Genomic DNA, 14969 nt, shown 5'->3' with positions numbered 1-14969 from the left:
TGGAGAGTGAGCTCAGAAGAGAGAGGGGGCTCAGTGGGCAGGAGAATGCTCCAAGCTGAACGGGGAAGCCAGGGTAGCAGGCAGCTCGCTGAGAGTGGGAGGAGGTGTTGGAGGGAGCTGTAGAGTGAGAGCACTGGGACGAGAGTGGGGAGCTAATGGGGGAGTTGGAGCGGAGACATGGGTGGGGAGAGGCGGTGGCCGACGCCTTATTAAGATGATGGGTTCTAAGTACTATTCTAGGAAGGAGGCACATCCCCCAGACCAGCAGGTGGAAGCTTCGTGCAACTGAGCTGCTGTTGCCTGCTCCAGAGCCAGGCAGAGTGGGGGTGTGTGTGTGTGGGGGGGTGACTCTGCAGCCTTTCCGCAGGGACAAAGAGAAAACATGCTAGAACCCCAACAACACAAACTAGTTTGAAACCCTCCAGCTCCTCCTGGAAGCAGGGAAATGGAGCAGGAGCTCTATTGTCAAAACACTCCCACACAGTTGTTGGTTGTTGTATGTGATTTCACTCCACCTGTCATGTACACGGAGGAGGAAAGGGAAAAGTGACAGTGCTTCCCTCAGTCAGGGAGCCTGCTGCCCACACAACAGCAGTGACTTCTGGGGCCTGGCTGAAAGTGCTACAGTCCTGCCTTGGAGAATCAGGATGCCCTGCCACCCAACATGGAACACAACCTCTGCTGTTCAGAAGTGGCCACTATGGGCCACTGCAATGGGGCCAAATCACCAGGGCCCAGATCTGCCCCTTCCCTCTCCTGACAACTTAACCTGAAGTCCTCCTGCCGTAAAGTCAGGCCCAGAGTGATGCTTATCTAGCCCATGAGAGCTCCTTTCTCTTAGTCAACTTCTCCCTCTCCTCTGCCTCTGTGGCAGCAGCCCCTCTTAGAAGGGAGGGAATGAGGGGTGCTCGACAGATGTGACAATGGAGACTGCAGCTTCCTTTCTTGGTAATCTGAAATGGCAAACAGCATGATCGGACACATGGCAGCTGACCCAGGGGCTAGTCAGTGTAAGCACCCATTGCCATGGTGTGTAGGCGATGCCCACCGTTTGCAGGCCCAGAGAGCTCAGTAGCTGTCATCTAGTGACAGTGGTAGGCTAGAAGCTTTGTGCACGCTGGTGTCCCATCATGTTCCTATTGTGCAAATCATTAGACTCCAGCTGGTGAGAGATTTCTATTCGTTTCTTTCAGTTGTACTGTTAGTGCCTGGGCTTAGGGCTGATAATTTGGGTTCTGCAGAATTAGGAGTGAACCCGAACAGCTCTATAGTCAGGTACACACAGGTGAACTGAAATGCTGCAGTGCTTGTGTTTAGGGGGGTTTTCAGCGCCTCAGGAGCTGGATCAAGCTTTGCTCTCCTCACAGTATGTGCACCCTCCAGGACCTGCAATAGCAAGAAGAGATCAGATTTTGTGCCATCTCAGCAACCCCAGGAAAGCCTGTGAAAAACACACACTTGCAATAGGAAAGGTCTAGCCATGCCCCTCACTAGCCTAAGGCTATAGGAAGTAGATCTGGTGGAAGCTGGAGCTCAGCCACTCATACTAGTCATTCCAGACAAGCGGTCAAATTAACCGTCGGCCCCCAAAGGCCATGGCTAGCACAGCATGATGGATCAGCCCATGAGTGTGTGTGCACCTGTGGGCAGTACTGTACTTAACCGGAATATGAGAGACCCATTAGCTAACAGCGCCCTCTGCTAGCTAAGAAGGTGCAGCTTCTCCTTGAGCTTGCTGGGACGAAGGGAGACTTTGCTGTGGAGCAGAGTTCAGATGCTCCCATTGCTGCCCGTTGGAAACAGCTTCACGACTGTGATAGTCGAGTGTCTAACCACAACGTACAGGGCTGTGGAGAGCTCAGAGTAGAGCACATTGGACGGGAATGGTGAGCTACATCTTACTCGGCTGCCTGGGCCATACCTGTCTTGTGAGTCATACGTAGCAGTTTGTATCTTCAAAGCACTGTACAAACAGTGACTCTAGGGAGTCACAGGCTTTTCCCAAGCACCATCCGGCCAAGGGACCAAGCGCTAGTGAATGAAGCATTGGTGCCGTTACCCCAGTTAGCAGATGGAGACATGGAGATGCAGCCAGGGGAAGGGATTGTTTTTCAGCCTACCTCCTGCAGGTGTGTGCTCACTTTGCAATGGTGGGCACAGCAGCTGTATGTGGGCACCGAGAGTTTGCTGGATGCCCAACTGGCCATTTACCAGCACACCGCCCCAGCTCTCTCACATAGGTTCCATGTGTCAGGCCCAAGATTATGCAGATTGGTTGTACAGCCCAGATCTCCCAACTCCCTTCTTCCCTCCCCACATCCTTGTCAGAGAATCATAGAAATGTCGGGCTGGAAAGGACCTCAAGAGGTCATCAAGTCCAGCTCCCTGCGTTGAGGCAAGACCAGGTATATGTAGACCATCGTGACAGGTATCTGTCCAACCTGTTCTTAAAAACCTCCAGTGATGGGGATTCTACAACCTCCCCTAGAAGCCTGTTCCAATGTTTAACTATCCCGAGAGTTAGTTTTTCCTAATACCTAACCTAAACTTCCCTTGCTGCAGGTTAAGCTGATTGCTTCTTGCCCTGCCTTTAGTGCACGTGGAGAACAATTGATCGTTGTTATTGTTCTTCCCTTGTTCCTTCCCCTCCGTCCCCATTTTCCTCTCCCCTAATGAAGAGCACTGATGATAAGTGCCATTAAGTTGGCATCCAGTTGCTCCATATAGTGCTCCCACCTCATCTGGTAGCCAGTGACCTACATCTCCAAATATCGAACCCCTTCAGCCATGGGTGTAGGAGGCTCATGAGCTCTTGGTAACAGTTGCTGCATTTCACCAGTTACCTACTTACCTTGGGGGGGGGGAGGACATACAACCCCCCCCCCGCCCCCGCTCCTCAGCACTGCTTAGTGGTCCCTGTTGTTATAGGGGACTTGCACTCTCCTCAGACAGTCCTCTTCTCTCTCAACCAATTAGGAGCAACACATGAGTTATTTATATGCACGCAATTCCGACATACCCAAACCGGAGACCACACACACAACAAACTCACACAAACACACACTGGCACAAAACAGGGTCTGCTTCCTTAATTATCTCCTGGAAGCCAAAACAATTAGAACTCTTTGCCGTCTTCTTCCCCTCCCCCCCATCCCTTTATTGTTCTTAGGCAAAAAAAGGTTAATTAAACTAAAAAAAAAATCCTTTTTTCCCCCTTCCTAAGCATGAGACTGTTAATTTTCTCTTTATATTTGTATTTAATTAATTCCTGCAAAGACTCCAACTATATGTTTTTAGTATAATTTCTTCCTTTGTCTCTCTCTCTCTCTCATTGTTATCCTCACATATTCAGCTCCCCCCGCCCCTTTCCCCCAGATTTGAAATTCTATTACCATTTCAGAAGGCAGGCGTTTGAAGAGAAAATTGAATACCCGTCCAGCCTTGATAAGAAGGGACATTTGGTACTAGCACCAATTTGTGAAGCAGATTTGTTTTTTTTACCGTTGTTCCCCTCCCCCCACCCTCCTACCCCGTGCATATTGCTTGTAACCTGTAAGGGGGGGGGGGATTAAAAGGCAAGTGCGTGTGGTGGGGGGTGGGACTGGCGAGGGAAGGAGAAGACTATAATGTCATTTCTTTTAGAATTAGCAGCCCCTCTGTCCTTTCACTGCCTAGTAAATGTGTCATAGCAACAAGGCATCCTACCTCCGCCTGGCGCTCTGTGAGGAATGTGTGGTGACATTCATGACAAGCTTTTGTGGGGTCTTCCCTGCATTTCCCAACCCCCAAGGACGTGTCTCTCTCCTTTCCTTCTCATCCCACCCCTTTATTATTCCTGGAAAGCCTCAAGTGCTGAACGCACACATGCCATCCTGCAGCAAGTAGGTGCCAAAGCGAGTCACGTTCTGATTATGAATGAAGGCTGGTGGGGGCCAGGGGAGAACTTTGCCCCTTTCCCCTCCCTCTCTCTTTGCATAGACACAGCAAGAGGCTGTTTCCTGAAAGCAGTTTCATTTCCCCTTGAGAATTTGCTCTGGCCAGTGGGAGTTCTCCATTTCGTCCTGCCAGCAGTGCCCCCTATGTGAATCGGCCTGCGCTGTTGCTGGGTTAGAACAATTTTAACACTCACCCCACCTGAAGTGAGCTGTAGCTCACGAAAGCTTATGCTCAAATAAATTTGTTAGTCTCTAAAGTGCCACAAATACGCCTGTTCTTTTTGCGGATACAGGCGAACAAGGCTGCTACTCTGAAACCCACCTGTATAGGAGATGGTACAAGGATTTCCTTGCCAAGGCACCAAAGCACATGTATTCACACACAATGCATTCCTATCTGTACTCACCTGGGTACGTATGATACACATTCATGCAAGGCCAGCCGTAGGTGTCCCACTCAGGGTGGGAAATGCTTTTGGCGCCCTGCAAACAGCTGAGTTAAAGAAAAAAAAACAGGCTTGGCGAAATGGCCAAACAGCCCCCCTTCCACCCCAAAATGGCCAAACACTGGGTGATGGGGTGCCCCCTTCCCCCATCAAGCTGTTGATTCAATGCCCTCAGAAGTTGGCACCCCAGGTGACCACCCTGATCACCTGCCCCTAAGGCCAGACCTGCATTGAAACATGTATGTGGATTTGTACAGGTATGTGGATTTCCAGCATGCCTGTTTCTGCACACACATTCATGTATATTCATGAATGCACATATCCATACCCTTTTGCGTACTCACACATTCATACCCACACACATGCACACATTCATAGATGCTAGTCATTATTTTCATCATCATCATCTCCTTCCTCAGCACCCTCATCTGTAGCCGTCACCCTGGCACCTCCCAAGGGCTATGTTTCTCCCTCCCCAAAGCACACAGGCAGGGATACAACTGCTGACACCACTATGCCTAATGCATATTCAGTAGGGGTTTCTCCCCTTTCCCTTATTTATAATTCCCTTTTCCCACAGGTTATGAGGCCTTTTACCTCAAGCTTATTAGAATATACATCAGTTAGTTACCATGGCATTCTTGTGGTCAGACATGTGTGGGTGTTCCTTACTTAAAATATCCCAAGCGGGTATAAACTAGAATCCGGTGGTTACCTGTTGGCAGTTTAGTCATTACAGCATTCTCTTAGGGTCTGGGGTGACTCCTGGTTACCTGCCCATGGTAAGGATTTTGGGGCTTATGCCTTGTTTAGCTAAGGTATTGTCTCACAGGCCTGAAGCTTGTAGGCTCATTGCTTTACTCCCTTAACTTGTGCCTATGCCTTACCTCGCAAATCCCTGGACCTGCAGGCTACAACCCAAATGCAGCAGTTATGACTCTGATGTCTGCAGAATGACACTCGGTTGGTATATCTGAGTTCAACAGATGGTGTTTTACTGTGACGTCGTTGTGTTGTATCAGAACGTGCTGCTGCAGCATCACCAACCAAGTGATTTTTGGGACCCAGGACTGTCCCTTAGGGCTCATCAGAATGAAAAAAAAAATTGTTAATTAACACGCTATTAATATTATGTTCTCCTTAGTGTGGACAAGGACAGGCATGCTACCAGGCTGCGGCTAATCACAATGGTCCTTATCAAAGTCATGTTTAACATACTATTAGCTAAAACATCTTCCAACACGATTCATTTTCCATTTGAAGACAGGAACATAGAACTGGAAGGGACCTCCTGAGTTGAATCCAGTCCCCTGATGTTGCAGGCAATGTACCCTGAGATGTACTAGATGTGCCTTCAAGCTGTGCTAGCAGGGTACAGGATTCACCCCATTGAAAGCAGGATGATCTCAGAAATACCAGAATGGGTGGCAGTCCTAGGCTAAGGCCAGGCTTACAGCACTACATGAAAGCTCTGTGCACACTTCCCTGTCCTTCCCCATCTCTGCCAATGCACTTCAGTGATCCGCAGCACCCCTGCTTTCCAGTCTGACTGATCATCAGCCAGCCCCTTTCCCCCACTAGCTCAGTCCCAGGCCTCTTTGGAGCAGAAACATAATTGTCCTGGCAGGGATCACTAGATGGTGCTGTTACACAGAGTGTTACAAATTCTTCTTCGCAGGCTAGCATATTATTAGTCCTGGAGGAAACCACTATATTGTTGTTAGTCTTCTGAAGTGTTTTTTTCCAGGGAGATGTGGTAATCAGTACAGGACTTTGTTCTCCGCCATAATCTTTCAAGCTGGAGTTAACTCTTGAGACAGAGTTGCATCCTGGGAACTGGGAATTGAAGTTTGGGCTCAGATTCCTAAAACGAGGGATTGCATGAATGCTATTTGAGCATGCCTGTTCCAGGACTGGAGTATATAGTATAAAATTAACAAGTTGTACTTGACAATATTCTTATGTATTGATATAGTACCATAGGAGATGCCCGGCTCTTTTGCCTCCATCCATCTTTTGTGAGTGGGAAGAAGCTGTGGCATGGTGAATTGTGTGCAGGTTGTGTTGTAAACACAGATCTGCTGGGGATTGTCTACTTGACCTATTTCACTTATGGATGGGGTTTTTTGCCTTCCTCTGCAGCATGTGCCATGGGTCACTTGCAGGTTTAAATTAATGTAAACCGTGGTGTCTCTGTAACTTGCAGTCTTTAAACCATGATTTGAGGATGTCAGTAACTCAGCCAGAGGTTCAGGGTCTATTACAGGAGTGGAGTGGGTGAGGTTCTGTGGCCTGCAATGTGCAGGAGGTCAGACCAAATGATCATGATGGTTCCTTCTGGCCTTAAAGTCTATGAACCATGCAGAATGTGAACCTAGCTCAGGTGTCTAAAATCACAGGCTAATGAACTAACCTAGTGACCTTACGAGTGAGAAGTGTCTGCAGATTCTAACCATTAAAACCATCTTCTGGCTTTGGGGAAAGTGTGGGCGTTGCTGAGACAAAGAGTATGATCCAACTTTGGGGTGGCAATGGGAGGCTTGAAGGAAGAGCACTGCTGTGGAACAAAGCCCTGCCCTTTGGCTCTGTGCTGGGGGGATACAGAGGGTAATAGGCCCATCTGGCTCTTGGAAAATCTGATGAGTTTTCATGCTTGTCTGTTTTTTCAGGGTGGGATTCAGAGACCGAGGGGCCTGGATCAGACCTCATGGTCCACAGCAGCATTTATCTCAATGCCCATCTGACTTCGCCAAGGGCTCTTACCCCTTCCTGTCATGGGTGGGCAGAGCAGAGGCAATGACTGGGTCTCTAACCTTAGGCTCTTATGGTTCTTTTTCTCCCATGTCTGGAGATATGAGATCTGTTCCTAAGAGGTGCTGAGCACTTCCAGGTCCCGTTGTCCTCTTGAACTGGGCAAAAATTGGATGACATTGCTCATGAAAAATTAAAATATTCCAAACCAGTTTTTGTTCCGCAGGTTTGAAAATGAGGCATTTCTGTTCACTCAGAACGTTATCAAAAATCTTCAGTGACCAAAAATGTTGGTTTTTAGTCCTCTCAACTTCCCCCCATTTCTTTCGCTTTCACCTCTCCCCCACTATTTTGCCACTGTAAACGGGGGGAGAGGGGAAAAGGGAACACTGAAAAATGTTCCTTTGGGGATTTCAGCTGAACAAAAAACAAAAAATAATTTTTTCACAAAAAGTGTGTTTTCCAAAAAAAAGTCTGTTTTTGGGGGGGGCGGGGAGGGGGAAATGAGTTAAAAAAATGTCTGCCAGCCACATTCCTCTCTGACGCTTATACTCCTTGTAGGCCTATGGCCCTCTCGGAGCTGAGCTGAGGTTTGATGCTCTCTGGCTCTGTACTGTAGTGGGCTGCTTGTCTCTGTAGATTTTGGATGCCCTGTGGCGGCCACGTGGTCAGTGCCACATCACGGGATTAACTGGAGTCTGGCCCTTTCCCCATTTGCTGTGCAGCCCCCATGCCCTCTCCCAAGATGTTCAGTCACACCCTGTTCCCCATAGGCCCATTTCCCAGGGGCCAGGCTCACTGGCTGTAGCTGCCCCTGATTGCTGCCTCCCCAGAGGTTCCCGTTAGGCAAATGAGCAGCTAGGACAGGATAAGCTGTGCCAAGCTGGAGCAGCACAGGAGTTGTTGGCTCAGGCCTGTGGTGTGCCTGGGGTAAAGGCCGTGCACTCTGCACTCACTCGCTCTCCCTCTTTCTTTGCCAGGGCTCTCGTCAGTGTTCGGCAGCTGTTGTCTCAGCCAGGGCAATTGTCAGCCCTAAGGAGAAGCAGGGTTTCTGCTGCGTGAATCCCCCTTGGATTTCTGATCATGCTGCACAGCAGGTAGGGGCTTGGCTGCTGTTTGGCCTCTTCACGGTTACCTGGGGCCCCTGATTGTCAGCAACCTCCACTCTCCCCAAGCTTTGCTAAGCTTTGTCCTCCGTCTTTGGTTTTGGGAGGGGGGAATCCTGCATGGAGGATCCCAGGCTTCCCGGCTCCTCTATGGCGCCTGCCTCACAGCAGTTGAGGAGGGAGCACTAGGCCTCCCTTTGATGCACATCAATAGGGCGAGGTGCCCTAGAGACTCCAGTGACGCTTGCATGGACCATGGCAGCTGCCCTCCTGGCCTTCAGAGAGCATCTTCTGCCAACAGCAAATGTTGTGAGAATCTAGTGCCTGGGGCCCATGTCACCTGACCTTTTGCTGCAGGCCATTCCTTGTCCTACTTCCCTTAACATCTACTTCGTGCCACCTGCCCGGGCCTCCTGCTGCTGCTACAGCAAGGCAAGGAGCCTGAGCTCCAGTCTGACCCAGTTTTGCTCCTTTAGGGATGTATCAGAAACCTTAAGATGATTGAAGTCAGGGAGCAGCTCCATCAGAGCCCTGTTCTTACCCCTTCCCTGGAGGATCCACTTAGCCCAAAAACTGTCTAGCCATTGGGATGGGCATGTGTTTCCTATCTTGATAGGTTTTTCTGTGGTACCTAGACCCTTGCAAAGAGCAGTGCGTACAGCCTAACTCCCCTGTGAGGTAGGGAAGGATCATTATTACAGTCGGGCAAAACAATTGGGGGGAAGTGTAATTTCACCCAAAATATCATTTTTCAAGACAATGAAACTATTCGGGTTGAATTTATCGAAATGTTTGGGCTGAAAAAAATGGGGGAAATTAAAAAAAACTGGAAACATTTGATTGCAGCCACTTCAAAATTAAACACTGTGATTTTTCATTTTGAAATGGCATTTTGTTTAGAAATGTAGCTATTAAAAAGTAAGCTGAAAAACACTCCAAAATGATCTGAGTTGGAAACTCCCCAAACTGAGAGATCAGTTATTTACTTGGCTGTAATCGTGATCCACAGTTTACAGCTGGGGAAGTGACTTCTCAACGCCATGCAGTGAGTCAGTGCTTGAAACTGAACCCAGCTCTTCTGCATCTCACTGCAGTTTCTTAACCTCGAGACGATCCTTCTGGTAGCTGCTCCCTTGGACCTGGGCCCCTCCACCCCTGTCAGTCTGTATGCAGGGAGGCTGAGCTGCTGATATCACCCGCTTGCCTGCCTGCCTCCCCCTTCTCAAAGGGAACTTGGGCCAGCAGAAGACTCTGTGACACAACCTGCGTCTGAGCCCAACTCTGAGCCAGGAGGGAGACAGATGGCACCTTGTACTGCCGCCAACATTTCTAGGAAAGGCTCTTCAAGGAAACTGACAACACCAAAGAGAAGAAGCTGCCCTGCCACGTGGGAGACTTCCCATGCTGGCTCGAGCAAGGAATGCCATGGAGACCAGTCCAGGGCCCAAGGATGGGCACTTTCTCCTACCATGCAGGAGCTCTGAGTTCAGATCCTGAACTGGCAGGGGCTGTGTGATGCAGCATGGCCCACATACAGCCCGCTATGCGATAGCTGGGTTTGGAACCAAAGCCAGGAGGAGATGGGAGTGCTTTGGAACTGGCTCCGGACCCAAGGAGTCGTGTTCCTGTTGCAGAGCGAGCCGAAAAGTTTCCAGTGACACTTTTTTTTTTTTTTTTTTTTTGAATAATGGTTTTTTCATCCAAAAAGGAAACTTTGCTGGGGGATTTTAAATTGGGTTGAAATTTTCCACTTTTTAAAGTTAGAACTGAAAATTTTCAGTAAAGACTTTGGGTTTTGGTAAAAGCCTTCAGTTTTTGAAAACCAATCTTTTTTTAATTTATTTGTGACTGAAAACTGAAAATTGTTGCGGAAAATGTTTTTCAAAACCAAAAGAAACAGGAAAAACAAATTGGGAAATTAAAAAAACCCATAACAATAAAACCTTCCCCACCCCCCTGTGTAAACATTATTTTCCCACAAAAAGCAATGGGCATATTTTGCCCAGCTCTAAGCTGTTACCCTGTGGGAGACCTGGCTTCAGATCCCAGGCTGGGGGTGATAAAGTGACTGGCCTAGCAGTTAGAGCTTTCCCCAGCCATGCAAGTCGTGGTCCAAGTACTAGTCTCAGTCTCCTGGGTATTGATCTGGCAGGGGCTAGGAGTGCTGTACAGAGAACATGCCAGTGCTGCCAGCTCTCGTGGTTTTATCATGAGTCTCCTGATTTAAAGCCCCGTTCCTGGAGACCAGTGAATATGTGTAAAATAGCCCCGCATTTATTATTACTAAATACCCTCATACTTTTTAAGTCAATCTCATGAAGTTTTGGGGCCTGGCACATGATGCCTGAGTGTTTGGGGTTGGTAATACTGTGTATTGAGGCCAGATACCATCATGATGGGCACATTATAGAAATAGCTAAGTAGAGATAGAGACCCACAGGTAAGGGAAGGTGCTGAGTGTTGCTTAACAGCAGCTCCTGTGCCCGCTTCACTGCTGGGAGCGCCCTCTCCTGCGTTCCACTCCCTACAGTCTATGATTAAAGCTGCCCTGCTCTGAGTCTATTTCTGGCCCCGCAGTCAAGAGCTGGGGGACCCTGTGTATGAGCATGGAGTGCTCAGAACCACTGTTTCCCTTTACCTCTGCTTCAGCTTAATTCGTGTCATGCTGTTTATGTCACACCCGTATGCTCCTTTGGGCGTAGGGTTGTCAATTTTGGTTGGATGTATTCCTGGAGGTTTTCATCACATGACATAATCTTTAATTCCTGGAGACTCCCAGACAATCCTGGAGGGCTGGCAGTCCTATTTGGGTGATTTTGTAAGCCCCACAGGAGCTTGCCCCAGGGCCAGAGGCACAGCAGGCCTGTGGCAGATGGGAGTGCTGCCAGGTATTTAGTGGTTTTGGAGGCACCAATGATCAAAGTTGGGCACATTGTGTTGGTAAAGTGGAGACTTAAGGAAGAAAAATGGCTTTCCTAATATAAGTGTTGTAAACCCTGAGCAGGGCTGGCCTGATGTGGAATGGGAGCTGCCACAGGTCATTCTTTGAGTTCAGCAACCATCGTGCACCTCCGTGTGCGTGCGCATGGTAGGGTGAGTATATAGATTTTGTCTTGCTGTGCAGGCTATTGAGTGTGGGTTTGTTTGCTGATGTATGGTTATGTGTGTTACCACAGTGCGTCTCTGCAGAAGGGTGTATAGCAATGGGTCTCTTGGCAGGAATGTATCTTTGTGGTGTGGGGAGGTTGTGTATCCATGTGCAGGAAGGTAGGGGTGTGTGAGGGTCTCTGTGCACAGGAGGGTGATTGTATAGGTGAGTCTCACTGTGCAGAATGTGGGGGTGGGGTAAAGGGCTGCGTGAGGGGGATGTGTCTGGGAAAAACCTATCCTGTCATTTAACCAGCTGATGGCAGTGGTGCCTCCAGAGATGCTGCTGCTCTCAGTATCCCATATCTCACTCCAGCCACCTAGTACCTGGGTCCCCCAGGTTTGGTTTTCTCTCCCCACCTCCCTTACTCTAGTTGTTCTGTGCCCTGTTGCATTCCCCCTCCCCAGATCAGTAGCCTGTGGATAGATCCCTGCCCCTTTCTGCCCTTGGAGCTGCCCTGTAATCTTCAGGTCACAGATGTGATGTGGGTCCTTCGCCTTTAACTTTGCCATGGCAGATGGCCCCAGGCACCCGGAGCTGCTCTCCATCTGGGCTTCTAGGTGATGGTGGCCAGCAGACACCCAGGCGTATCTGGGTAAGTCACCCTCCAGGGGCTCTTTGGCCTGTGTCTCTCCCAGCTGGCTCAGCAAAGCACTTGCTAGCTGAAAGGGGTCTGTTTAGCTAGTCTGCAAAGAGCATTGGAATAGCCAGGAGGGTGCGGTTGAAGAGTACAGGGAAGGAGCTCTGAAACCAGGGAAGGATTGGATCTTCTATCTAGTCTTGTGTATGAGAGGCTTTTAACGTTCACCACTGAATTGTCTGACTGTGCGTGGGCTATCAATAGCCAGTGTTTATGTAGCACCGACACAAAACCGTGTGCTTTCTGCCCTGAGCTCCCTCTGCTGGTGCAGTTGAGCAACTCTGTACCCTTTTAGAAAACTGGCACTGTGGTTGGTTGGGTGGATGGTTTAAGTGAATACCTGCTGGTAAAAGATGTCAGACTGACACCTCTGGAGACGGAAGTACGGTATCGATCTGCGGAGCACATGTAGTATGGGCTTCCCCACATGCTGACCAGCCTGGCCCTGGAGGGTGCATGCGCATGTGTGTAACCCACATACCTCCTGGGTGTGTTGTTCTGTCCCATCTAGTGGCACTGAGAGAGAGGTTAATGAGTTTGCTCTACAGCCTTAGCTAACAGCCAGTTGGCTTTTAGCTTATGCGGTAGAGGCTCGTCAACTAAGCTCCAGAGGTCCCCGGTTCGATCCTACCTGCCGATGAGCAGGGTCTATTGGTGTTGCACACACACACACAGGGTTGTTCACTGAACCTCCGGAGTGGTTAGCTCTTGCCCTTACTGCAAAGATTTCCAGAGTGACCTTTGGGGCAAGGGATGTTAGTCATGAGCATGCCAGCCCTCTGGGGACTGGCCCAAGACTCCCCAACTCTTTTCATGCAGGTCACTGAATGAGCACATCAGGCAACGTGAGGGTAACTGCGCACATCCCCTTTGGAGTCCTGACCAGGACTTTGGAACAACCAGAGAAGAGGCTGCCCTGGTTAATCCAGCCTAGATTTGACCTGACCCCAGTGCAGGCTGGGACAGGACTTTGGAAGCTCAGTGAGTGCTGCGTGCATGCCTGTGCCATGCAGATGTGACCAATACACCCTGATCAGAGCAGGGTGTAACGCTGGTGACTGAAATGGTGCTGGGCATGGCTTGTCCCTGGATACACTGGCCATGTCAGAGGTAGGTGTTATTACTATTATTATTATGACTTGTAACTAACCTGTGCACGGGTTCAGCTGCGCCATTGCTAACAAGGGGTAGTCACTCTGGTGTAGACAGGGTCCCTCGCTGAGCCTTCATCCAAGGGGCTCCTCACACATAACAGTCACAACTCTGAGTCCTCACTGATTTGATGCTGTTGGAACCAGTGAGCCTGAGGAGAGAACCTGGCCTAACTTTGCCAGTCCCTGGAGCCATTCCCTCCTTCTGACATGTGCCTTTCCATTGTAACCTGCCCCTTATATGGAGCAGTAGGCAGAGGGCTAATTACTAAAGCTGCAAAGCCCTCAGATAATGTTTCTTTCTCTCCACACAAAGTGCTGTATAAATCAAGATGGGTTGGACTGAGCTGAAGTGAAATATTCCTTGTTTCCTTGCCCAAATACACTGTTTCAGTCTGGTTCCAAGGCACTGGCCCATATTGCATATTTGAATTTAAAAGCAGACTTGCACTCAGGCTTTTTTTTAAAGAAAAGTTCCTCCTGCTTCAGTGTTGTGCTGCCTTCCCAAGGAGCTGCTAATTGCAAACTTAACCCTTTGCAGGCTCTGCTCTGCAGAAGAATGCACTGGGGGTTGGTGCATTGGAAGGTGGGGAGGGCATTGGAAAAAGGGTTTATCACCAGCTCTGGAAGGACACGGTGGTTGAGTTGTTAGAGCAGGGGGCATGGGATTAAGGAATCCTGGCTTCTGGTTTTGGCTCTGGGAAGAGGGTATCATCTAGGTAGGGCACTGGATTCAGAGCTGGGCCTCTTGGGTTCTAGTCTCAGCCCTGGAGAGGAGTGTAGTCTAGTGGTTAGGGCAGGGAATTGGGAGTCTCTGCCACTGACTTGCTGGATGATGATGAAAGAGTCACTTCCTTTCTCCAGGCCTAAGTTTCCTCATCTGTACAATGGGGATAAAGATATTTACGCACCTTTCATTGATTGGTTTGAGATGTTCCCACAGGAAACACATGACGGCAGTGTTAAGTGTTATTTGATTTGTCTATTTTATAAATGCTTTCTCTGGGTCAGGTCTTTGCAGTTGATGGTCCTGAATCAAACCCTGGAGTGGAACATCCCAAATGCTGGCATATTAGAATCCGCACCCAGATTTTGTGGTGCCTGCCGAGTGGGCAGATGGACCAATTTAACCCAAAAAGAAAAGGAGTACTCGTGGCACCTTAGAGACTAACCAATTTATTAGTCTCAAAGGTGCCACAAATACTCCTTTTCTTTTTGCGAATACAGACTAACACGGCTGCTACTCTGAAACCAATTTAACCCAGTTCTGCCCTCCCCTGTAGCAGTCTCCTCCCACCGGACTGTGTGTGCTCCAACCAACTTGGGCTGGAGCTGCTCCAGAGCCCAGTCTGATGGCCCAAGCTCCATAGTGGGTCCCAGCATGCACTGGTGAACGGGAGGCCAGCAGTAGTGATGCACTGGAGCTCAATACAGAGGCTCACTGGTGTGGTGGGGAAGCAGAGCCTAGAGGACAAGAACAGAGAGCCTTAGGAACCTCAGCCCTGATCCTGTGAGTCACTCAGATACTACGGTAATGGGGACTGTATAGTACCTACAGTAGATTAAAAACACCCCTGTGCAGTAGGTCAGTATCAGATCTGTCTTTAATCTTAGTAAGGCTTTTGGCACAGTCCCACTTGACATTATCATAAACAAACTAGGGAAACACAGTCTAGATCGGGGTGGGCAAACTATGCCCTGCAAACATTTTAATCTGGTTCTTGAGCTCCTGCCAGGGAGCGGGGTCCGGGGCTTGCCCCACTCTGGGCGTCTCCCGGAAGCAGCGGCATGT

The 14969-nt window shown here is 49.3% G+C and overlaps 2 protein-coding genes across 5 annotated transcripts in view; both read left to right on the top strand.

The window, feature by feature from the left end:
- Positions 1-10153, top strand: part of CHCHD6 (coiled-coil-helix-coiled-coil-helix domain containing 6) — a 200848-nt gene extending 190695 nt beyond the window's left edge. The window contains exons 10-11 of one of the 4 annotated variants that reach the window (XM_048856011.2): positions 8113-8229; positions 9248-10153. In XM_048856011.2, coding sequence (XP_048711968.1) covers positions 8113-8229; positions 9248-9340 — 210 coding nt within the window. In that variant the 3' untranslated portion in view covers positions 9341-10153. The remainder of the gene's footprint in view (positions 1-8112; positions 8230-9247) is intronic. The other 3 variants (XM_048856010.2, XM_048856012.2, XM_048856014.2) reach the window with 3 other exon arrangements.
- A 2699-nt stretch (positions 10154-12852) lies between these two features.
- Positions 12853-14969, top strand: part of PLXNA1 (plexin A1) — a 330514-nt gene continuing 328397 nt past the window's right edge. Inside the window, exon 1 of the mRNA XM_048856007.2 lies at positions 12853-13136. The gene's annotated coding sequence lies outside the window, so the exon portion shown is untranslated. The remainder of the gene's footprint in view (positions 13137-14969) is intronic.

The sequence above is a fragment of the Caretta caretta genome, chromosome 7, assembly GCF_965140235.1.
Source record: "Caretta caretta isolate rCarCar2 chromosome 7, rCarCar1.hap1, whole genome shotgun sequence".
NCBI lineage: Eukaryota > Metazoa > Chordata > Testudines > Cheloniidae > Caretta > Caretta caretta.
This window is presented reverse-complemented; position numbering and strand designations above follow the sequence as displayed.